We start from the raw sequence: 23,827 nt of genomic DNA on the forward strand, positions 1-23,827 counted from the left end.
TTCTTAGCGTCAATATTTTTCCATAAACGTGCCCTTAGCGTCCATTATATATCCCAGAAAGTACCCTTTTCACACTTCCTGTTTTTACTATCCTAGTGACTAGGGTTCTATTAGTTGAGCTTGAGAACATTGCTCAGTCACCAAGGATACAATTATTTTATGGAAAATTAAAAGAAGTCTCTCAAATGTGATAGGGTCCAAAATTGGGTCCAATACACAATCCATATTAAAGCAGGGTGTAGAGTAGCAGAATTGTGTTCCCATGAGCCTTGTTCCCATGAGCCTTACACAATAACAAACTATGCCTCTGAAGTATTTCTACATGCTTCTTTTGAATTTTCTTATTTTTTTTAATCCTCCAGCCACAAAATAGTTCAATTCATACCATAGCTGTCCTGAGAGCAGTAAGGTAGTACATTGAAAAATAAACTTTGAATGATCCCTACTTTTGACTGCTGGTTTGAGCTACCCTTTTATCAAAGACTCATTCGTCATGACTGACCATTTCCCTTGCATACCTCATAAAAAGGCCTCCTTAGGACCCTGTTGTTTGCATCGAAGATTTTAAGGCCAGTGTTTCAATTTCCCTTTAGAAGTTGCTGGAAACTAGCAAATGTTTATGTAGATTCCAAGTAGACTTTCAAGTGTATATCACTTGACTGGGTCTGCTCTTATAGGAGTTTTTGGTGATCTGAGACTCTTCTTTGTGATGTGTGTGAAGTAATGGAAAATTAAAACTGAGAAACCACATCGGAGGATACCAAATCATGGAAAATCGATTTTAAGGAGAGACATTGTATAGGAGATACAAAAAATCGAAAAATAAAGGAAACATTTGAAAGGAAACATAATTTTAAGGAAAAATCCAAATTTACATTAAATTTGGGTGACGTTTATGACTACTGTGGATTTGTTGGGTGCAGGGACAGGTTATGTTTAGGTTGATGAGGGATTTTTAGGGGTCAGGAATAATTGAAGTTCGGGACTAGGAGTTTTTTTAGGGTTTAGAGATGGGTGGAGTGTAGGGGTGGTGAGGAGTTTTAGGGTTCAAGGATGAGTGGTGTTTACATGTTTGAAATGTTTTTAGGTTTCAGGGATGGGTGAAGTGTAAGGGTGTTGAGGGGTTTTAGGGGTCATGGCTGGGTGGAGTTTTAGAGCTACTGAGGTTTTTAAGGTTCAATTATGGGTTGCAGCTGGGGTGGTGAAGAGGTTTCAGGGTCCAAGATAAGTTGGTGAGGGGTTTTAAGGATCCAGGGATAGGTGGAGTTTAGACGTAGAGAAGGGGTTTTAGGGTTCAGGGATGAGTAGGGTGATGAGTTCTTAAGGGTCATGGATAGCTGGTGTTTTTAGGGTTCAGGGATTGGAGGGAGGTTGGGTGTGATGAGGTGTTTTAAGGGGTATGGGATGGGTGGGATTTAGGCATAGGAAGGGGATTTTAGGGTTCAGAAATGGGTGGAGTTAGGGGTAGTGAGTGATTTTTTTTTTGGTTCAAGATGGTGTATGCTTGGGGCAGAATGGACTTTTAGGTTTCAGGAATAAGTGTAGTTTAGGTGTGGTGTGGAGCTTTAGGGTGCAGGGATTGATAGTTTTTAGGGGTTGTGAGGACTCAGCGATGGATGATGTTTACGGGTGGTGAAGGGTCAGCGAATTAAAAGCATCTGAAGTAATTGACAATTTAAAATATATAATTATGAAGCAATGTCCCCTGAAGTAAAGCACTGAAATACATATCTGTGTCAAATCTGATTCTGAAAGTAAAACCAGCAGCTATTGTATTTACACTTAAAAACTAAGCATTCAAATGCCAATTTCAACAAAGACATTCTACAAATGTATTTCTACAAAAAGGTAAATGCCATCCATTCTGAAAATGTTCATTAAACAGTTTAGATGAAATAGTTTCTTAATGATACTCTGTGAAATCGGTTTTCTATGAAATCACATACAACCTGTGCTTTGATGTTCGCTGAGTGAGCACACCGATAATTACTCAGTGACTGAGTAGAGTTTTTTCCATAATTCTGTGTTTTCATAATGCACTTATAGGTCCAAGAAATCCACTTGTGTTTTTTTTCCAGTTTCTTAATGTTCCTCACTGTGGTCCTTTTCTTAAATTTCCTTTTGATTTGCCTTGTGTAACTCATCCTTGGGGCCAGATGGGATAAAAGTTCTTTTAAAAGTAGGTGTTGATTAAAGATACATGGCATATGCGTCTAATGAAAATGACATTTTTCGCTTTACCTTGACAAATGCTATATGTCGTGGCTAACACACAGAGCATCACCCTCTGCCTGTAGAAATGTCCACTGCCATCTAAAAACATTTCAGTCAGCGACATATATAATCTGCTTCACTTCATACACCCAGTTATGTTTCCCTTTCATCGCTTCTGTTGGGAATTATCTTGATGACTGTAGTTTTTTTAACAGATGCCCTTCATTGTATTAATGCATATAACCATGCAAATGAATGTAGTTTATATGAAGAAATGCATGGCAAGTTAATACAGTTTTCAGATTCTTCCGAACACATCTTGAGCGAAGACCATACAAAATGTCTATATAACAGAACGTTTTTATTGTTTGCCAGACTGGTACCTTGCAACCCTCACACAGTTCACACGCTCAAAAATGGACATTAAAAATATTGGAGACATCAAATTAAAAACAGTACAATAAATGTTATTATTTTAAATAGGTCCAATATAAGCCATAGTTGTCGATCAAAATGCCATAAGTAAATTTAAAACCATTGAAAGTAACAAAATAAATGTTTTTCAGGATCTTCATAGAACCGGTTGCAGTTCCTACTGTGGGCAGGAAGCTGAACAGGACAGAGTGGTGTTGAAACGGGTCCTTCTGGCCTATGCCCGGTGGAACAAATCTGTTGGTTACTGCCAAGGCTTTAATATTCTAGCTGCACTCATTCTTGAAGTGATGGAAGGAAATGAAGGTGATGCCTTGAAGGTAAGTGTAAATCAGAAGGTAAATGTAGTGTTCTGTTTAGTGCACACTGCTGTTGAATTTTTAAGAAACCTACGGATTAATTTGTGTTGCTTATTTAAGCATTCGTATTCATTAGTATGTATTGCAAAAGTCCGTGTTCGTAATGTAAAACATGTTAAAAGAAACAATTACTTTCTCTAAATGCTTTTTACCTCGTGATGTTCTGACGCCCAAATAGGCAATCCTCTTACTATAGGAGTTGAAACAGGGAACTGACATTGACAATGGGTTAAAAGTGATATGCATACTTCTTTTTCTTATTCCATTTGTATATCAGTCGGGTGCATTTCTAACCACTAAAACAAACGACGCGTCACATATAGAGCCGACTCAGTTGTTAAACTGGGATCAAATGTCTATCGTGTCTTGGCCCTAAAAGCCCATTGCTAAATTGGACTTGGGTCTCTCTTTCATCACCACTTAAAAGCTAGCAAAACAAAATAGCTATAAAAGAGCTCTCTTTTGTTGCTTCCAGCCCACTGATGGCTAAACACCCAGCGTAAACTATCGTTGTGCCACTTGTATCACCTTATGTAGCGCACTGCACCCACGGAGGTTCCTGGTCCTAACTGGAAAGTCTAGCAGACCAACTTTGCAATGATCCGCAGCTTCATTAAGTTGTTTTTTACAGTGCATTTTCTACATGTTTTCCTACTATTGTCAAAGCATTGTTTTATTTACACTAAGTATTACAATTCCACTCATTTTTGTATTAATAAAGTTGATATAGTTCTTGTGGTTTGCGAACGGTATGACTACATGTTGGTTACCTGTTTAACAATTTCATCATCTTTGCATCCGTTATTACTAAAATGTTAAACCAGGTGATGATAGTCATATTATTAAACACCAAACCAATAAAAGGTAGTGCTTTTTTGCTATATCCCACATAAACTGATCAATAATATTTTGTACTTGTATCGTCCATGTTGTCACGGGCTTTGAACATGCCTAAATGTCTTGAAATCCATAGTAGCCAATCATAGGCGGCTCACATGGGGTTTCTTATTGCTCCACACTGTATGCTGTGGTACGCAGAAAAAATGTGGATGATAGTGTAACAGAAAAATGAATGGTGAGCCCATATATAAGGCCAGACCTATGAGGGATCCTTTACCAGGTCTTAATTCAGTTGCCAAGCACCTTTAGAATTGGTTGTAAGATTGTATTCCCGTTTTCACCACCGTCACTGCAGTGGACTGAGGGACTGTTCCTTATGATCAATGTGATGCGAGTCCCCCGTGGAGCAATAGGAGAGACATCATTGAATAAAACACCTTATGTTCCGAGGTACAGAACAGGTTGTACACTCATGGTCTGTTAAAAAACAGGTTTAATGTCAACTTGAAGTTAGTAAGGATTTGGCTACATTTCATAAGGAAGGTAGAGTTAAATATCTTCATTGACTGGCTACAAAGACCTGGCCTAATGCTAAGGGCGTTCGATGTTGAGCCTCTGTCTGATATAAGACTTTTGCTTTTCTTACTCTAGGTTGATCAGAGCAAACAAAAATCATTAAGGGAAATAAACAACTACTGCAAAGTTGCCATGCCTCTTCATGGTACCTTTGTTGGTAACATAATAAGCCTCCTTTTTTTATATGCATCTTTAGCTTGTTTGCCCACATCCTATTGTTTACGGCAACAAAACTGAAGATGAAGTGGGAGATGCAGGAGGACACAAAGTAGGCTTCAGATTCCCCCAGTTTTCTGGTGTTAATCATGTTTCCCAATACTTTGCATTTGACCAGTGAATACCAGTTACTTAATTATTGATGCAAAAATTAGTACAAATATTAGTACAATGCAAGATCTAACTCTCATTTTCACAGTCTTCAGTAAAAGAAGCACAATAACGCAAGTCCTCATCCCCCATGTGGAATCCTCTGAGGTATTCCACACTGTCTAACCTCTCATAGAGTGTCTGCTTCTCACATGACCCTTCTGATTCTGAAATTTGTATTGTCACACTTTGGCCGTTATGCTTATTTTTGCCTGCGTGGTTTTTGATTTTTCTACTGAAAGCTGGCTAGTAAAAATCGTATTTCTATTTTTAGATAGGAAAAGTTCCTGTTACAAAATGGAATTCAATTGTTTTACTTTCATTTGAGTGTTTGATCACACTTTATACTGAAAACACAGAAAAGAAAAAATTGAGTAGATATATTTTATATCAAGTTTTCTGTTTTATCTGTGCATGGGCTAACATATCCCCTGCAATACATTTTAACAATATTGCAGTTCACGGAGGAGTTCCGTGACGATATAGAGGAATGAGACCGAAGGCCAGATAATGTATAGGGTTGTCCCAAACACCCTCTAAGTACCTGTGTATTCATGACTTTGTCTGATTGCTTGAGGCTGGTGATTTGCTAAAGCGGTCTCTGTCAAGACCTAAAAAGAACCTTCCCCCTGAATGGTCCTGTTTCACAATATCTGATTCCAGTGTCTGACTGAAGGGGCAGGATAATCATTAAGCTAATGTCCAGCTTGTATGATTAATTTACGAAACAGAATCAGAGTGATCGAACATTCCTACATACACAAAGCCCATGATCAAGTGAACATCATGAAACCACTTGGTCAACTTCATAAAGAGACTACACAACCAGTGAAATATGTGCATGTAACATGATGTAACAGGTCTGAATCATAATTGGTTCACTAAGCATTTAGCCCTTCCAAGATAATAGGAATATAAGCTGTGTAATAATAACGTGTGTTTCTAAAGTGCTTAAGACCTTGGTAATTAAGCACCATATGATCAATTAGTCACAATAGCAATGGGAAGTAGACTGGATTCCATATTATTCAGTAGTTAAGTCCAGAACTAGTTTAATGTTGTTAAGTTATGAAAGTGAAAGAATACTCCATTTCACCAGGCCCTAAGCATGCACTCTTCCAAGTAAATGACGTGCTGGAACTGAAAGATCAACAATGGAGAAAGATAATCCACAGACAGCAAGAAACTGCTGTAAGGGAAGGTAAAGACCGAGTTGTGGTAATGTGCAGATATACAACAAGGAGCTGCAGAGGCTAAGGTCTGTTGTTGGAGATGCTGGTTGCTTCTTTTGAAATGTGCAGTCATTGCCTCAGTCAAGTGCTGGAACTGTTCTTCTCTTTGTTCCTTGAAAAGCCAGGAAAAGAGGCAAACTAGGCATTAACTTAACCTAGAGAATGCAAGATGTATTAAATGATCTGAGGCCACCACTCTGAGGGCAGGGCTCATTCTCATCAGGTGTTCACATCCCTTCTTATTAGCATCTCTAAAGAGGCACCAACTGAGCGTAGCAGGATGGCTTCTATGCTGTAACTACTGTTCCCTGGCACCATTATAGAAATCCTCCTAATCCAGATTGCGTATTTCCAAAAATAACTTGGGAATTTATGGTTAGAAAGGACCCTACAGCATGCACCGACTCAAGAAACAACAGATGGCCACAAGGCACATTTTAAAGCATACATTTCACAACATGAGTAAAAATTGCAGGTTTTTTTCCTTAACTAGAATAGTGACTGTCACTAGGATAGTGCCATTCTTATGTAATGCATGTCTGTCTCTTGCAGAGGGGACAGGCACATCTGACACATTACCAGTGGGCAGGTGCCATGCGTTTACATGAAGAATCGTGCACAGGTCCACCGGGGGCAGTTACAGGCAAAGAGCAATGAATTCCAGAAGCAGCCAAGATCATGAGTGCACAGATCAGGCACAGCAGAAGGAAGAAGAGCAGTAGCAGGATTGTGAGAAGTTGGAACAGCAGGTGCAGGTGGGAACAGTGGAACATTGGGGCTGGTGCTGGGGCATTGAGAGAACAAAGGATTTCTTACCGATTTGGCCCAGTAGATGAGCAGCCGTATTGCAGGAGGTGGCCCTACATTCAACAGTCTCACCAGCGATCGGCATAAAATAACACTAACTGCAGTGGAAGGGAAGAGGGAGCGAGGAGAATTCTTGCACATGGTCTCTGTTCCCTTCTGGAATACATCTTCTGTGGTTTCCAGTTTCAACTGAGGAGCCACATTTTGTTCCGGTGGGTTTTTAACTGTGGCAGTTGGTTGAAAACAAAAACCCTCTATAACATGCCAGAAGCTCCATTACTATTAGAAACAAGAATAGCAACAGTTGGGCAGTCCTAGCTAGTGCTGTGCTCCTGCATCCAACTGTCTGAGAATACTTATACTATTTGAATCTTAGTCTAGGGTCTGGAATAAAGCAGGTTCCATCCATTAAATTATATAGGGGTGTAGGTTAAGTGCATCAAGGACCTGAAACAAATACCCTGATCCTTCTGTGTCCGATGCATTTTCACTACCTAATGCAGACACTGCATAATCTTCTAATATATCTAAATAATATTTCATATGAACTACTCGTTTCAAATGATTTATAGTACATCGCTATGAAATAAAAACCGAGGTGGACAGATTCTGTGATACTAGATAGTAGTTGTTGCTTGAAGGCCCCACTAAGCTTTAGTGTTTGCTGTCATGATCAACAGTGGTCTGTAGGACCAGAAGTAATCTGGGTCTTTACCTGGCTTAGCAACTAGTGCTTTCCTCATTGAATCAAGAAACCAGCCTCATTGAAAGACTTCAGCAGAGACTCCCAGCAGCATATCCGAGAGACATCAGAATATTACTCGTACAAAGCAGTTGGTAGTCTGTCCAGTCCCAGCATCTCTCCTCTATTCATGTTTTTAAGGAAGGGATGTAACTGCTCCCTACCCAAGTGGTTATATTACATTTCCTACTGCACTAGGGACACGTGCAAGAGGGTCACCTAAAGAGATACTCTAAGAGTACTTCTGCGTCTGGTGCACCATACTCAGAGTACAGGATTTATAAGTAATCTGTGAAACCCATATCAATTGCCAACTGTGTACACTGCATCTTTCCAATATTGTCTTTAATACAAAGGTTTGGTTGGTGTATGAGCTATTTTCTAGCAACGAAGCCAACATTCCCCTGACTTATGCCCTTCCTTATGAGTTTCCATCTAAAGGTTGTATAGGAGAATACAATTTGCTGTAGCTCATTTACAGCTATAAAACAAACCCTCCCAAAAGTCTTGTTGGACTTCTGTGTTCTTCTCTAGCTTGGTAATTTTGTTGTTTCATCTATTTTATACTTTAGTTGTTGTGTCGCCCATTGTTTTTTTCCATCGCAAGCACCTCTGACCACTGCCATCATCTCATTCCCCGTCAGTGCTCTAGAGGACACAGTGCCCCAGTTATGCTCGAAGTGGTCTTCCAAGGCAACAGACAAGCTTGGGTGTGGAATTCCTATATCCCAACGCCCAGGGAATATTGTTCGGTGTCACGAACAACACATTTTTATGTTTATTTTGTCCTTGTGACAAGTCGGCTCAGCATCCTGCAGCACACAACCTTTGGCTGCCAGTTTACAGTACCACATTAAGGAGCAGGAAAAGGAATTGTCTGCAATTGATTATATTTATGGTTTATTAATGCAAAGCTTTTATTATTATGGTGAGTGCTCTAAATAAATGTTGTAAGCTCAGACTGCACTACTGACAGTTGTTCCAGTAAATATTAGCAAAATTTAACAATATGAGGCTACGTATAAATGCACATATTTTCAGAAGCTTAAAAACAAGATTGATGATTCTTTGCTTTCAAAATAAAATGTTCACAAAACACGAAGTAGGGAAAATGTTTTGCTAAATTACTATAAAGTTTTAGGTACCATTTCCTTGAAGCATCATTTAGTAAAATGTGTTGATGCGTGCTAATATTTCCAAATAATGCTCATAATGGAAAATCAGGGTAAACGGTTTCAACAAGGTTATGGGAAACTTGAGGATAAACAAGCATTGGCAAAGCCAATAGGTCAGACACTGATGGTCAGTCTTTTGGTTTTGTTAGTGCGTGTCTTGTTTTGACATGGCTTTTGTAAAACAATTTTTGTTGTGAGAGCTGCTGGGCCATCACCATTGTAACGAACAAAGGCCCAATTCTTAAAGAAAGTTGCAAAAGTGCACCCATACTGTATGTCTTTGCATTAATCCTGATTTACGTATGTCATGAATTCACAGGAATTTACAGATGTAGACCAGGAAACCATACTCCAAGAAAATGTTTGTGAACTGTATTTTAGTATGAGCAAATATGCATTTGTAGATTTGTTCATTCAAAAATCTGTTGCGCATTTACAAGTTCACTTTCCCTCCAACCACTTTTTACTCAACCCCGGAAGAAGATTTACTTCTGCCATTCTCAGGAGTAAATTTCCAACCTTTCTCAGTACGGGAAAAGATTAGTTAAGAGCTGGTGAAAGCCCTAAAAATATGCTAGTTAGCAGGTTTGCACAGACTCAAAATGGCATTCCAAACCTGAAACTATTTCTTACTGCTACCTCCAGCCCCCGGAAATGTGCCAAAAGTATTAGCCTTGGCATAGTCAGAGGCTTTTATCAGAGCTCTTATATAATGAGGCACCAAAGGGACAAGCAGATTTTTTTGACGGGACAAGGAGATTTATCAAACAACCTGTCCCGTGGACAAGTAGATATTTTATCCAAAGTTGTTAAATTCCACACCCCTGGACAAGTTACCATGGAATGTGCCATCCTGGAATGTTTCACCACAAAACGTCCATGTTGTTATTTTAGGCTTTTCGTTATGCTAGGTATAAATATTATTTTAGGTTAGTAATGTAATTCTGCCAAAGCATTGTGCATCTGTACGTACGTCACTTATCATCTGGCTAATGAAAATGTTTCACCGTAGGAATTATGTGGTAGTAAAGAATAAGCTAAGTCTAGCGGGTGATGTTCCCTCCATATTTCTAATAAATTCTAGAGCTCTGCCAGGTTCATCATATCCATGGAGTGGCAGGTGCCCTCTTCCATCTTAGTGGCCATGTCTCTCAATTTCTCTAGGAACAACATGTGATTAAAGTCTCTTGCCCATATCATTATGGTATCCACCCGTGAGAAAATAATATCAAGCAGCATCAGTAAAAAGGACATGTCAATCACATTGGAGCATATGTAATAGGAAGACAAAAGCCTAGTCCGTTTAAGCTGTCACACACTAATACATAATGTGCTACAGGATCTTGGACAACCTGTGTGTTTTGAAAAGGAACATAACTATTCAGATAGTGGCTCTCCCCTACTGTGTGTGTAGAGTAAGATAAATAGAAGATGCTGCCTCTCCATTTTCTAACTTATCCATATTTCCCTAAAAATGCAGGTGGGCTTCCAGTCTGAATCCAATAGCTACATCATGTTTGTTACAATATCTAAGCACTCTGTGTCTCTTTTGTAGTTCTTCCCTTCCACTGACCATCCCAACCTTATTCACAAACCTGACATCTCAAATTAGATTCACCAGCAACATCCTTCACTGGTTCTCCCACCTTTCCAAATTACACTAGTTTATTCCCATGGGCACCTCCAGGTCTCAGATATCCTTCTCATCTCCAGAGGTTCCATATTGTCTCTTTGGGCCTGCTAGAGACCTGTTTTTATGATGTTTATTAAGGCTTACAGACACTTCAGATTGATATAAAACAAAATCCACATTTATAGAACATATCAGTGCTTGATGTGGTATATGCACAGAAATATATATCAATATTGATTAGAGCATAGTATGATACATGCCCCTTCTTCTTTCATTTTGCCCTCTTTTTCAGCTGTAAAGTCCAGGGCCAATGTTTCTCTTTTAGTGCTCATAGTGCAAAGTTCTATCTTCATTGGCATGTTATTTGGTTCCATCACCACTTGATTTGTTGATTTCTGAAGTTTCTCTTGTTTCACTCTGGAGTGCTACTGCCAATTATGGGAAGGTTGTGGTTTCTCCAATCTGTCTATCCAGTCCATTGGTTCCTCTGGCAACATTCAGTGTACTTTGCCAATTTTGATGATTTTAAGCTTGGTAAAGTTGTTCTTGCAAGACCTTCCTTTGATTGATTCAAAGGATCGTCATAGCACTGTCCCTGCTTTGTATAATCTGGAAATATTTGGATCTTCTTGTCGTCAAACCAAGCATTTTTGCCATTGTGCACTCCCTGTTTTGGTAATTTCAGAATCTGGTGATTATGGCATGTAGTGAGAGCCCTGTTGGCGAAGATGACACCAGTGCCTTGTGCATTCGCTCTATGGAATAAAACCTTGAAGACACTTTTAGCTTTCATTTCTGCCAAAATCCATTCCTTCATAAATAGCTCAGTGGAGGGATCCACTGCTTTCACTAGAAACTCCAGGAGACCAAGTTTGTTTTACTGGGATCTTCCTTCTAAATCTTCTATTCAGAAGGTTTTAGTGGTCTCCTGAAGATTCATCCTGGTAGTTTGCATATACATAATTTCTCTAGTAATATTTGTGACTGCATCTTCAGTCACCATTGTTCTTTCCACAACGTTATTCAAGTCTGCCATCATGAGGGTCATCTCCATTAACTCCCTGTCTATCTTGTGTTCTAAGGTGGAACCAAGAAACTGCAAATGCTTTCAAAATGTCCTCATGGGCAGGAGCACAATTGTCTCATTTTATGAAGTGAGGCTCAGATTGACCCAGATTCTTCTCCTTCGGGCCAGCTGTAAATTGGATAATTTTGTTGGCCTGAAGAGGCCGTAGAGATTTATCTTTTACAGTTGTCAAAATTTTGGTTCAAAAGAAATCCACTTTAGACTAAAGTGTTGGAGTATCAGGGTCAGTTCTCAGTAGAGAGCAATCACTCCAGTTTTTTCAGTCTCACTCAAGTTATATCCCATCAAACTTAGAGCCCAGTGTCACTTTCATTCAACCAGTCTAAACAGTTTTGCTGAAATGTGGGCAAAGCGCCATGTATAACCCATGCACTCCCATGTGCCACTCTCAAGTGCATTAACCCGCTATGTTTTAACAATTCAATCATTCCCGATTAATGAAATCTACTCTGGTGCCATTCAGCTCTCTCCTGATTTCTATTCCTGCTTATTTAGGATTGTCAGACCGTACCCTGGTAGTACTTGTCTTAACAACAAGCTACATTTCACTCAGGACACACTCACCTGTCAGCCTGTGCCTTACCTGGTGGATTGCCTGACGGTCATGATGCAGGTGGTTCTCTAGCGTGCTGTGGGTTGGTTGCCTACAAAACCCTTTGGCCTGTTTCTTTAGCTGATGTCCTCAGTCCCCTTTTGCTCCGTAGTAGCCACATCCCCTGTGTGCGCTGTCCAGCATGTTTTTTGTGACTTACATAGTCCAGCCCTTCAAGATAGCTATATGCCCAGTTGGCACGCTTCATAACCAGGATGTATCTGCCTCAGCCTAATCCCCACAGCGCGCTGCAATCTTGGGTGTGGCCAACTCTCATCACGGGGGACAGAGGCAGCTCCAAGGCAAGTAGGTCATTGCCTCCTATTGTGTATGTCAGGAAACAAGTTGCAGTCATCCCCTGTGCCGCATACCCGGAGATGTTTACACTGACACACCTGGACACTCAGAGGAGCTGATCTAAGGCATGACAGACTCACAATTTAAGGTCATAATCACTGCAATGATATGCCTCGAGATTTCTACACTCTAGTCCATTATGATGACTCAGAGGGATTGATTCCAAGTCAAAGCCTGGATCAGGACACGGTGTGGCCCCCATGCAGCCTGCGAAATACAGGACATTGCTCATCACTGATAGGATAAGATTGGGATAGGATTGGTTTACAGGTTTCTAAAGTTTGCCCCATTTTGAAGTATTTTTTATTACATCATCCATAAAAGGTGCAGTTTTTGCCCAGAACTTCTGGGTACTCCTCCCCCTCCCCCCCCCACCAATGTTAATCCTTGCTGTCCCTTCTTTCCCTAGCCCCTCAGAATCATACTTGATATTCCAGTGTTGCATATCCGGAGGGAAAAACATGTTGTAAATTAATAGACGGGTGTTTATGCACCGGTAAAGGGCAGGTCCTGTCATGGGGATGGATGCCTTCGCTCGAGATTCCTAAAGAAAGCATGTAAACTAAAAGTTTAAGAGAAGACGTTTCCTGTTCTTCCTGCAGGTGTAGGCAATCTTCCACCAGATGTGGGAGAGGAAGAACTGAAGGGACCAGAATCACTGTGAAAGTAGTTTTCATTTTTCCACTAGACTTAAGGAAGAATCCATGGCTTTTAAAAGCTATGTCTTTATCAATAAGACAGGCTAGACTGCATGAGACTTTTTTCGCATACATTCTTAAACTTTCGTCTCTGTGCTGCAGTTCCAAAACATGTGCTTTTCTTCCTGTCCTTTTCTCCTAAATCCTGGGTTGACTCGGTGCTGCTCCTACATCAAAGCCCATTCTGGCTCCACAACTTTATGAGCACTAGAGAGTGAGACCAAGGAGTAAAGAAAGGTTACTCCTCCATAATTCTTACTCCTGGCATAATAGTCTTCCCTTTTACCAGCAGAAACCCTCTGTGCCTGGTCTAGCCAGGGTAAAATGCTTACACAGTCATCTCCTAAAACTATTAGGAGCTCCATGGGAAGGTAGCTTAGATTGCAAAGGGACAGGACTGGGCCCCCAGAGGAGATGAATGTCTCCCCCTCCTAATCTAAATTCTTTGAACAGCTTTGAGAGTAGTTAATATTTTTTTTCTTTTTTTCTCTGTTTTAGATATGGTGGTGGCTTTTTAATTTAGTGTTGAATGCTTATACCCTTAAATACCTCAGAGGGTTTGAGTTTATTGTTTGGTTTGGTGTTAAATTCTTAAAATATTTTTTCTGAGACCTTCCACAAGTGGCGGAGGAAATCATCATGGCAAGCAACTCTATGAAAAATACTCTTGCGCTATATTATTAAGTCACATTTAATCGTTTCTCAGCTTATAAATTATGTTTCAACTCAATCTCTGTGTAAAGAGCTGTTTAGTGTTCTCTCCCTTTCTCAGACATTACATAGTGATTTATAAATATAGTGCAGAGAAAGTATAGTTTACATATGTTCTCTGGTTGTGCAACGAATGGTATAAGATATTGGTACGTTGTAATCGAGGTAAATAATATTATCTTGGGACGTTGGTGCACGCATGTTTGCAACATTTAAACCAGTATTCACAAACTGGTGTTGTCTTTCGCCTATTGAGGAGGGCACATCGACCCTCTAAGAACCTGCTGCATTTGGAAAGAGTTATTAGCCTGAGCATTTCACTATGTGACACAATATATTTGAAAAGACATGAAAGAAATGAGTACTCTGAATAAGTCATATTTTAATTATTTGCACTTTTAAAAATATTACAAACATTGCATAGTTTCGTTCTGTAGAACTATGTATTGTCCCCTGTTGTCAAGATCCTAAGTGTCCATAGGGGACAGAGGTAATTTATGTCACGTGAGTACATTACTAGGCAGTGGGTGTGAAATCTTTGATTCCAGTGGTTGAGAGTAAATGGCCTTCAGGTGGCAGTAGAGGTCATTGAGAATATGTATGTCGCAATGCTAATTCTGAAAGAACATAACAAATTATTTTCATATTATTCCAGATTATGATTTACCTTATAGATAAAGTGCTGCCAAATGGTTATTTTGTAAATAATCTTCGTGCGTTGTCTGTGGACATGGCCGTCTTTCGGGACCTTTTGAGAATGAAGCTACCTGAACTTTCCCAACACCTGGATACACTACAGAAAGCCGCCAACAGAGAAAGTGGAGGTGAGTTCAAAAAATTCCCTCAATCGTGTTTGTTTTTCCCTCCCTGTTATTTAGTGTTTAATGTTTTAAAATTTAGGGAAACATTTAGGAAACAAATTCTAACTTTTGTAGCTCTAGCACATTGTGTTATTTTAAATTCTCAGATCTTAGCTCTTGATAAAGCACTTGAGAACTCTATATCACTTTTAAAACAGCCATACCACTGGCTACATATATCTGCGCCCTACTGATGCATGGTGGCAGGGCTGATGCTTGTTGTGGCTTTCATGGCTTCCATACATTTTCAGACTTTTCCACTTTCTTCTTAGTCACTTCAATAACTTTCTAGTTTGTGTAGTTTGTAGATTTTCGGAGGATTCCCTCTGATGATCCTGTAGTTAGCTTACATTTTTTGCAAGGGAACCATTACTGACCTTGCCTGCCCAGCATACACATTGTTTACTAACCCACATTGGTTTAGCAGTTGTGAAAGAAGGTTCCCTGGTCATTAACTTTCCAAATTACAAATGATCTTGTGTGTTCAAGGGACTTTTAACAAGTGTCAGTAGCGTTTTTAATTAAAATGTGTCCCTTTTTTCGCTGCACCCAGTCTACCTGGATTGGCAAAAGGCAGTGCTTAATTTGTAAAAGAATAAATGCCAGGGGACAAAGTTTGTTCAGAAGCTTCACCACTGAATTGGATTTTTAATAACTGTTAAAGTAGTTGTTTAAATATTTTTCTATCTGTTTCCGAACTGAAAACAGCATTAAATGTAATATTGTAACCCAGTGTTTTCATATGAAATAGCCACCCTTACAATAGTTAAAATATTGCTGGGGCTTTTTCACTGTAAGGAAATGTTTAGCATTAAATTCATACATTTTATATTTAGGTCTCCCCAGCACAATGCATGTGCTATGCTGCAAGACATATTGTTTACAATTCATTTGGCTTACAACTCGCCAGCAGCATAGCAATAGTTGTTTTCTTTGTCATTTTCATTTGCAATCTTGTGATCGCTGTGCTCCCATGGGCTCCCCCCTCCTTTCTTATGTTAGGTACTCCCTGTAGCATGGGCCAGATTTATGACTTCTTCCTTGTCTCTGTTCTTCCTCTACTCTGTGCCACTCTGTCTCTATGCCACTCCACTTTGTGCACCTCCACTCTGCTCTATGCCACTTTGTATCATTGCTCTCTATGCAACTACACACTCCACTGTACTCCACCCCACCTCACTCTATGCCACTATTCACCACTCCACGCCACTTAAATCTACTCCACTCTACCTTATGCCAGTCCACTCCATTCTATGCCACCTGACTCTACACAACTCCACTCTATGCCACTCAACTCATTGCCACTCCCTGACACTCCACGCCACTCTGTCACTACACTCAATGCCACTCTTTGGCACTCTAGTCACTCCACTCTGTCATTCAATGCTATGCCACCCTGTGCCTTTCTACGCCACTCCACTCCACTCTGTGCCACTCTTCTTCACACCACTCGACTTCCTGCCACCCCACTCTATTCCATCCTACTCCACACCACTCCACTCCACCGCTCCACACCACTGTACGCAACTCTACGCCTCTCCACTTCATACAATGCCACTCTGTGCCACTCTACTCTACTACAGTCCATCCCATTCTATGCCATTCTACTCTTAGACACTGTACTCAATGCCACCCCACTCTATACCAATCTAATCTATGCCCCTCTACTGTACACCAGTCTACTCTGCCACTCCACTCATGCCACTTCAGTCTACACCACTCAACTCTACGTCACTCCATTCCACTGTACATCACTCTATGCCCCTCTACACTATGCCATTCCACTCTTATTGTACTCTGCCACCACACTCTATCCCACTCCACTGTATGCCACTCTAGTTCATGCCACTGTACTCTATGCCACTGCACTCTAAGCCACTTTACATCTCTTTACTGTATGCCAATCTACTGTACGCCACTCCCCTCCACTCTTCCCTACGGCACTCCACTTCTACAAAACTCCTCTCTGTGCCACTCCACTCCACTCTATGCCACTGCACTCCTCTCTATGCCGTTGCACTCCTCTCTGTGCCACTCCACTCTACACCACTCTACTCCACTCTACTGTAAGCCTCTTTTCCACAGCACTATCTTTTAGCCATGCTGCTATACAACATGGATATAAGACAATTGCAAAGTCATTAGCTCTCAGATAGGAAAGACCTATTAGCTCTGTCAATTCTTGTTTTAAATGCCATGTATCGTGCCTTATGGACAATAAGGCCAAAGCACAGTGACTTATAAATATTGAAAAGGAAGGCTTTCACCTGTCAAAATGGGTTATTTTGATTTGTAGAATTTGCAGTTTAAAACTGAAATAGCAGACTGCAAATGGTAGGCCTGAAATCATGCTTGCACTGTCACCATCGTGGGTGGCACAATGGGCGTGGTTCCACCCTGTTGTTTTGCCTTCAGACCTCCTGTTTCTGCTGACTTCGTTTTTGCTGGCCTTTGGATTCTGCATACTTTACCAGTGCTAAAATGGTTGTTCTCTTTCCCCAAAGCATGGTAACATTGGCATATTCCCAATTGGCATTTTTAATTTACTTATAAGTCCATAGTAGAGTGCACTACATGTGCCCAGAGCCTGTAAATTAAAAGCTACTAGTGGGCCTGCAACACTGTGTGCCACCCACCTAAGTAGCCCTTTAAACATGTCTCAGGCCTGCTATTTCAGAATCTGTGTGTGCAGGTTTAACTGCCATTTTTGCAGGTTTAAACTGCCATTTTGACCAGGCAAAATAAACCCCTTGCCAGGCCAAACCTTCATTTTTTAAAGCATATATGTCACCCCTAGGGTAGGCCCTGGACAGCCCCGGGGTAAGGGTGCTATGTATTTTAAAAGTAGGACATGTAAGTTTTAGTTTTACATGTCCTCATGGGGAAAAACTTGCAATATCTCTCCGATAGGTTAACCTTGGAGTTGCCTTATGACATCTTATAAGTGTAACTTCCAAATGGAAAGAGATAACCCCTTCATGTATGGTGCCACAATTTAAAATTCTGACTTGAGTCAGATTTTAAATTGCAGTTCTGAAAATGACACTTTACTGGCCCACTGAACACTGTTACTAGTTTTATTTACTAGCAGTCCAGTGATCTATCTACCCATAGTATGCCACTGGATGTGCCACTGGCATAAGTATTGAAGACTCAAGGATTCAATGATAGTAAATGAATAAAGTATTTTGTTTCATTGATCGGCGCCTTCATTTCTAGTTATATTGTTGTACTTGTTTCAGAATTATTGATGTGAATGACTGCTTTAAACAGATACCGGGCTTACAAATATCACTGGCAAGATGCATGGTTACAAATGCACACAATATATGCCAGCATACATGCCATGTTTTATTGTCAAGCTCAGTGTTTTACATTTAATTTTGTATTCATGTGGACTTGTTCGACTTACAGGCTTTTATTTATTCCCTTCAGTGGTTAACCCCTAGCCCTGAGGTGGGTGCAGTGAGTCACCCAGGTACATAGTAAGGACGGTGACACAAGCATGCACCAGCTCAGCCGGGGCACAGCACAGCTGATAAATAAATGGGGATGAGCTGCAGATGGCTGAATCCTGAAGTGCATGCCTGCTGTTTGTATGTTATTCCATGCACCCCTATATCAGCGCATCTGCCTACGCCCATGATCTGCACGTTGGGCCCCGCTTAGCACAATGGCAACTAGGACTGAGGCGAGCGTGGCAGTCAGTGGTCGCTTAGCCTCGCTCTGGCATCATTCAGGGCCGGCGGCAAGCTGAGGCAGAGCCCTGCCACGTGGCCAATTGCCCCCGCGTCCACCAGTCATTGAGGACACTGCAGGTAGAAAACCTGTCAGTACACCTCTGTCCCGATGCCATGAGGGAGTTTCAGTGAGGGTAAGCAGCCGCCACCAAAGGGTGATCAGGTGGTACCACGCCTCTCTCCAGCAACGAGACTACGCGATGGAGGATCAGAGGCATGAGGGGACCAGCATCTCGGCGGTGCCTTGAGCAAAGCTCCCACCTCCAAGTCACAGGGGAGGGAAGACCGCAAATAAGATACTTGGCACGTAAAGCCCTTGATTATAGCACCAGGGGAGGTTGAGCCCCAACTAAAGGTGGACACTTGCATGAGTAAAAATCACAAGGTCTGCCGAAGACAATACAGTCTACATAAAGGTAATCAACAAAAAAAAGGGGGACAACTGTGAAACACAAAGGAGGGTAAAAGTGACAATATGTTCCAACACCTCCTAAACACAGGGGTGTTGATGATTACTGAGATGCCATGCGATCCCTAAATGCTTGTTTAGGCCCCCAACTAAACCCCTCTTTCAAATGCTTCAAACTGCACCAGGCAAGGCAGAGGGAGGGGCAGTCTATGGACAGTTATTATGCATGCCTGTGGGTCATCGCAAATACCGACACTGACAATGACCAACAGAAAGAAATCAAGGCCCAATTACTACAGGGTTTCAGGTTGGCAAACCTGAGGAGACTTAGCCCAAGACAACCGGGTATAAAGCTAGAAGACACGCTAAACGTACCCTGTACCCACGACCTCTCCAGTGCCAGCGCGGAACAGCTAGAGATGATGCTCAACAAAGGATCAGGGGGTGGGGCCACCCAGAGAACACGGACCATAAAAATGCAGGTTGTTGACATTGTCCACAGCAGGTCCCTGCTTCAAAGGGGGAGAGGGAGTATAGGTGCTGAGCATCCTGCAGAAACTATGGCCTAGAATACCAACCGGTGGAGAAACTCCCGGTGGTGTGTTACCAGCATGAAATCAGCTTCACAATTGGTTAGGGGTGTTTACTGGTCCCACGCGTTGGAGCTCCCAGGAGAAGGAGGACAACGAGAGGAAGACGCTTGTAGGTAAGTGACTTTTTTTTTTTATTGTTATTTTTTATTATTATTATTGTGCCCGCCCCCCACCGTAAACAAAAGCCAGCCACCACTGACTTCAGGCTGTTTGTTTGAAGCGCCTCATGAGCTCCAAGATGTGTCAGGGACTTATGTATGCATGATCAATGCCTTTTTAATGTGGTGATGCGGATACCAGCATTAAAATGCGTTAGTCTAACTCTTGATGCATGGTACTTGGCAGGGCTGCAGTGTTTGATGGGATGTAGTGGGCTTCCCGGGCTCATAGTAAGGACAACGCAAGCACGCATCGCCTTGGCCTGGCACGGCGAAGCTGATAAATAAATGGGGACGAGCTGCACGTGTTTCTGTCCTGGTGTGTGTTATTCCATGAACCCCTCTAGCAGCGCATCTGCCAACGCCCCCAGCCTGTGCGTTGGGTCCTGCGCAGCACAGTGGACTCACAAGGAGCGACTGCTCTTCTTTTAAAAGTGATCAGATGTCTTTAATACAAGTATGCATATTTATTTGATGAATGTACCAGCCTTCTTTTAACATAGTGCTGCTGTGCTTATTTCAGACTCGTGTGTGAGCTGCTCAGTTCATTTCTTATGGAATGACCAAGCCGTGGTTTTATTTGACTGAAGTTTCAGTTTACACACAACTAAGAGCTAAAGTATTACAATACATATGTTGCACCGCTGTTCCTTTGCATTTATTTACGTCTTCTCGACATAAACCAAGCTATTGTGGGTGTTCTGAAGATTATTTGCTATACCCATTATGATAATTAGGAGAAAGACCTAGAAAATAGGGCCATGGTGCCACCTACTGGCCAAAGTTAGCTAAATCAACGTTCAACTAAATGAAAAGGCAAGTTGTATAGTTCGTTGTGGATTTTCCCAGTTGAGATCAGCTGAAACCAAAAACCTAATAGGCCGTACATATTTTTATTCTGTGGCTATAACATTGTACTGTACATTAGTTGTGAGTTAGATAATGGAGGCAAAGCGTTCCGAATATTGCTGCAAAATTAGATCTGTTTCAGTCCATCTGGTCAATGCTGAATGATTGGTGATAAGCAAATGGGATTACAGTTCCTGGAAGTAAAACAATATATCACACCAAGCAAGTACTTCCGTTCAGTGAGTTCTTCACAACCTGAAAGGATTTCCCCCGGGCTGCCCAGTTATCAGCGAACTATAGATAATCGGATCCATCAGATTCATGATTGAAAGACACTCAGTACCGATATGAGGTAAGCCATCAATGAAAAAGATTGACGGTCTGGACGTTTGTGCTGTCTATGCAATCCAATCATCGTTTAACTCATAATTTGGGAGTATTTTTAAGATGGCAACTGTTATGAAAGCCGTTAGGCGCTATGTTGTATGGCCACATATCCGCCCCATCACAGTCTAATACTAATAGGATCTGTGGAACCTGAGGACCTATTCAACATGTTCCTAGCAGTAAACAGCACTGTATGGATTAGCTCTGAGTCTAAGAACCAAAAATAGTTCACTTAGGGCTTTAAAATAGTTGTAGGTTCCTATTCAGTGTGGAGATCTCAGTGCCACGAAATATCGGAATCTCCACAAATGGTCCTGTATGGCCAATAACGTGTCTGAGAACCATCCCGTGAGATTGAGAGGAATTTCATACAATCTTCATAGAACATTATACCGGATTTCTCTGCTGTTAATGCTTTAAAAAGACATACTTACTTAAACATGTCCCACTAGGCCAAAATGAACTTTATTTCATCCTCCAGTGCTATGCTCATGTGTATACAGTGTATTTATTGTGCTTGGCGTTATCAGGCATGCGAATTCTTTATAATGGCTTAATTTGAATGTACCCATTTTTTGTCATCAGTCATTAAACTTTGTAAAAAATCAGCCATCTCAGTATAGTGCAAAAGGGTAGGTGTTTTTCAGCACAGGGCATACCTGGAGCAACAGGAACTAGGATTTGGAAAGGTTTTATTTCCTTATGCACCTGCAGGATATTGATTTGAGTGAATGCCCACGTAGTCATATTTCTGGTCATATGGTTTATGGAATACCAGCGTTTTCAAGCAGTATGGCGGGGAACAAGGGGTTGGGATTATCCCAACAATATTCCTCTGTTCCATTTGTGTACACATGTTGAGGTGCAGCCAGTGGATGCATGTTTTTTTATTTTTGTGCAGATGTCGGCAGGTGACCTTGAGTAGAGATGGGAAAATGTTTCTCAGAAATCTGTCCAACCACCATCCTTGCCTCTTCTACAATACGAAGTATACACAAGTCCAAGTATCTTTCAATCTGTGACGAAAGAGGCAACATATGAGTAATTCTCCATCCTGGAATTACTGATTCCTTTGTTATGAGTAACTTTGTATGGAATTACCGCATTGACATTACAGGGAGTGCGGGGGCGTGGCCAAAATGGCGACCGGGCTGGTCGCATAGATCGTAGCTCTGATTCCGGCCCGTGTCAAATATCCTCTAACAGGCGCCCGCACTACTGTTCGTGCGAGACGCCGTATGCTCTACCTGAGATGCCGGCGCTGCTCTGACTGGATCCGACCGCGGCGTTCCGGGTGCCGCGGGGTCGGCTGCGGTCCTGGGTGCGGCCGCCGAGGCCCGTGGAGCCTGGACCTTTCCTGTCGGGGCCGATGCGACGCGGCACCTTTAGTGCCGAGGCAGCTGCGTCGCGGGACACGGACGGGTTCCCGACGCGCTGGGACTTGACCCGTCTCCCGGGGCAGGAAGGCGGGCGCCGACGAAGGTGAGGAGGCGCTTGATCCCCTGCTCCGGGACCACGCGCCTGGGGGCCGCGTTCAACCCGATGCGCTCGGCCCGATACGGCCACACTCCCGTGTGAAGCCGGCTGGCTCCACATGACAGGTACCGCTGGGACGTGCGGCCACCATTGAGACTCGGGGGTGCCGTGCGGGCTGGAGCTGCGTTCCCCGCGAGAGGGGAGGGGATCCCACCGGCTGCCCTTGAATCTTGGCTCTACACCCCCAAAAAAAATCGGATGGCATTGAACAGGCGTTTCCTTGCGCATTAAGCCTGGGCTAACAAATAACCAAGTACTAAGGAGGAGAGACAATTGGGAAAGCAAATAAATAACCATTTAAAGAAAACAAAAAAAAAAAAAAAAAAAAGAAACAAGAAGAGTTGGGACCACCAAAGTTCAAGTAAATTGAGCCCTACCAATCCCAGCTTCCAAGCAGCAACACAGCAATAAAACGGACCCCTTCAGAAAATAATACGTATAACAGGGCACTACAGTATATCCTCCTGTGGCACTGCACCGGCGGTGCTAATCGAGCCGCAGCGTTTCCACTAGGGCTCTCACCAGACATAAAAGCCCGGAGGCTCTCCACTACAAAGAGGATACACCACACAAACAAAGTATTGCTATCTTATCTTCACTACTCCAAACAGTGCTGCTGACCCCAAGTTAGGGGCCCTGCTTCTTTGCAAACAACACGAAATCCTGACGGTCACGGTGCCCTAGAACCCGTAAGCGGTATAACTTCTTTGCCTGATACGCAGCAAGATTTCTATTTTTCAGGAACAAGCCTCAGCAGTCCTAATCAATCGAAGCCACTTCAAAAACAATAGTTAACAGCAATACCGTCACGTAAATAATCAATGGGCAAACCAAAGACCCCACGCGTACCTTCTGGGAATATGGATTCTGATGCCCCACCCCCACCTGCGGAGGCCTCGACCACACAACAAGCACTACAAAAGATGGAAATAACACTCCAAACGCACACAACGCAATTTGAAAAGATTTTACAAGCCGTACTGGACACCAAAATTACTCTGGAAGCAAAAATAGGTTCGGTAATCGAAGACGTTAACATATTGCGTGCAGACCAACATACGCTAGCTGAAAAGGTCGCAGGCTTGGAAGCAGACACGTCACACCTCTCACCAGCGATAACCAAACTCCAGTCGCAAATGGGGGCTGTAACAGCTGAACTAGGGATACTGAGGCGCAAAGCTGAAGAAGCAGAAGGAAGGTCAAGACGTAATAATATCCGCTTCGTGGGCTTTCCTGAGCGCGTTGAGGACCCATGTGCAGAACTGTTCATTGAGCAATGGCTAATAGAAACAGTACTGAAGGACAATGTCCCGAAATTCTTTTCAATAGAACGCGCCCACAGGGTTCCCGGAAAACCCCCACCACCTGGCACTCAGCCTCGCCCACTAATAACAAGACTCCTCAACTACCGTGACAGGGACCTCGTACTGCAGCTGTTCCGAAAAGCAGGCCCAATGCGCTTCGAAGGGGCAAT

The 23,827-nt window shown here is 42.2% G+C and overlaps 1 protein-coding gene across 4 annotated transcripts in view; it reads left to right on the forward strand.

The window, feature by feature from the left end:
- TBC1D30 (TBC1 domain family member 30) overlaps positions 1–23,827 on the forward strand; it is a 267,530-nt gene that overhangs the window by 199,629 nt on the left and 44,074 nt on the right. For all 4 annotated transcript variants that reach the window (XM_069229140.1, XM_069229139.1, XM_069229142.1 and 1 more), the window contains 2 exons: positions 2,781–2,966; positions 14,477–14,645. In XM_069229140.1, the coding sequence (XP_069085241.1) occupies positions 2,781–2,966; positions 14,477–14,645 (355 nt within the window). The remainder of the gene's footprint in view (positions 1–2,780; positions 2,967–14,476; positions 14,646–23,827) is intronic.

Source organism: Pleurodeles waltl, chromosome 4_1 (assembly GCF_031143425.1).
Source record: "Pleurodeles waltl isolate 20211129_DDA chromosome 4_1, aPleWal1.hap1.20221129, whole genome shotgun sequence".
Lineage (NCBI taxonomy): Eukaryota > Metazoa > Chordata > Amphibia > Caudata > Salamandridae > Pleurodeles > Pleurodeles waltl.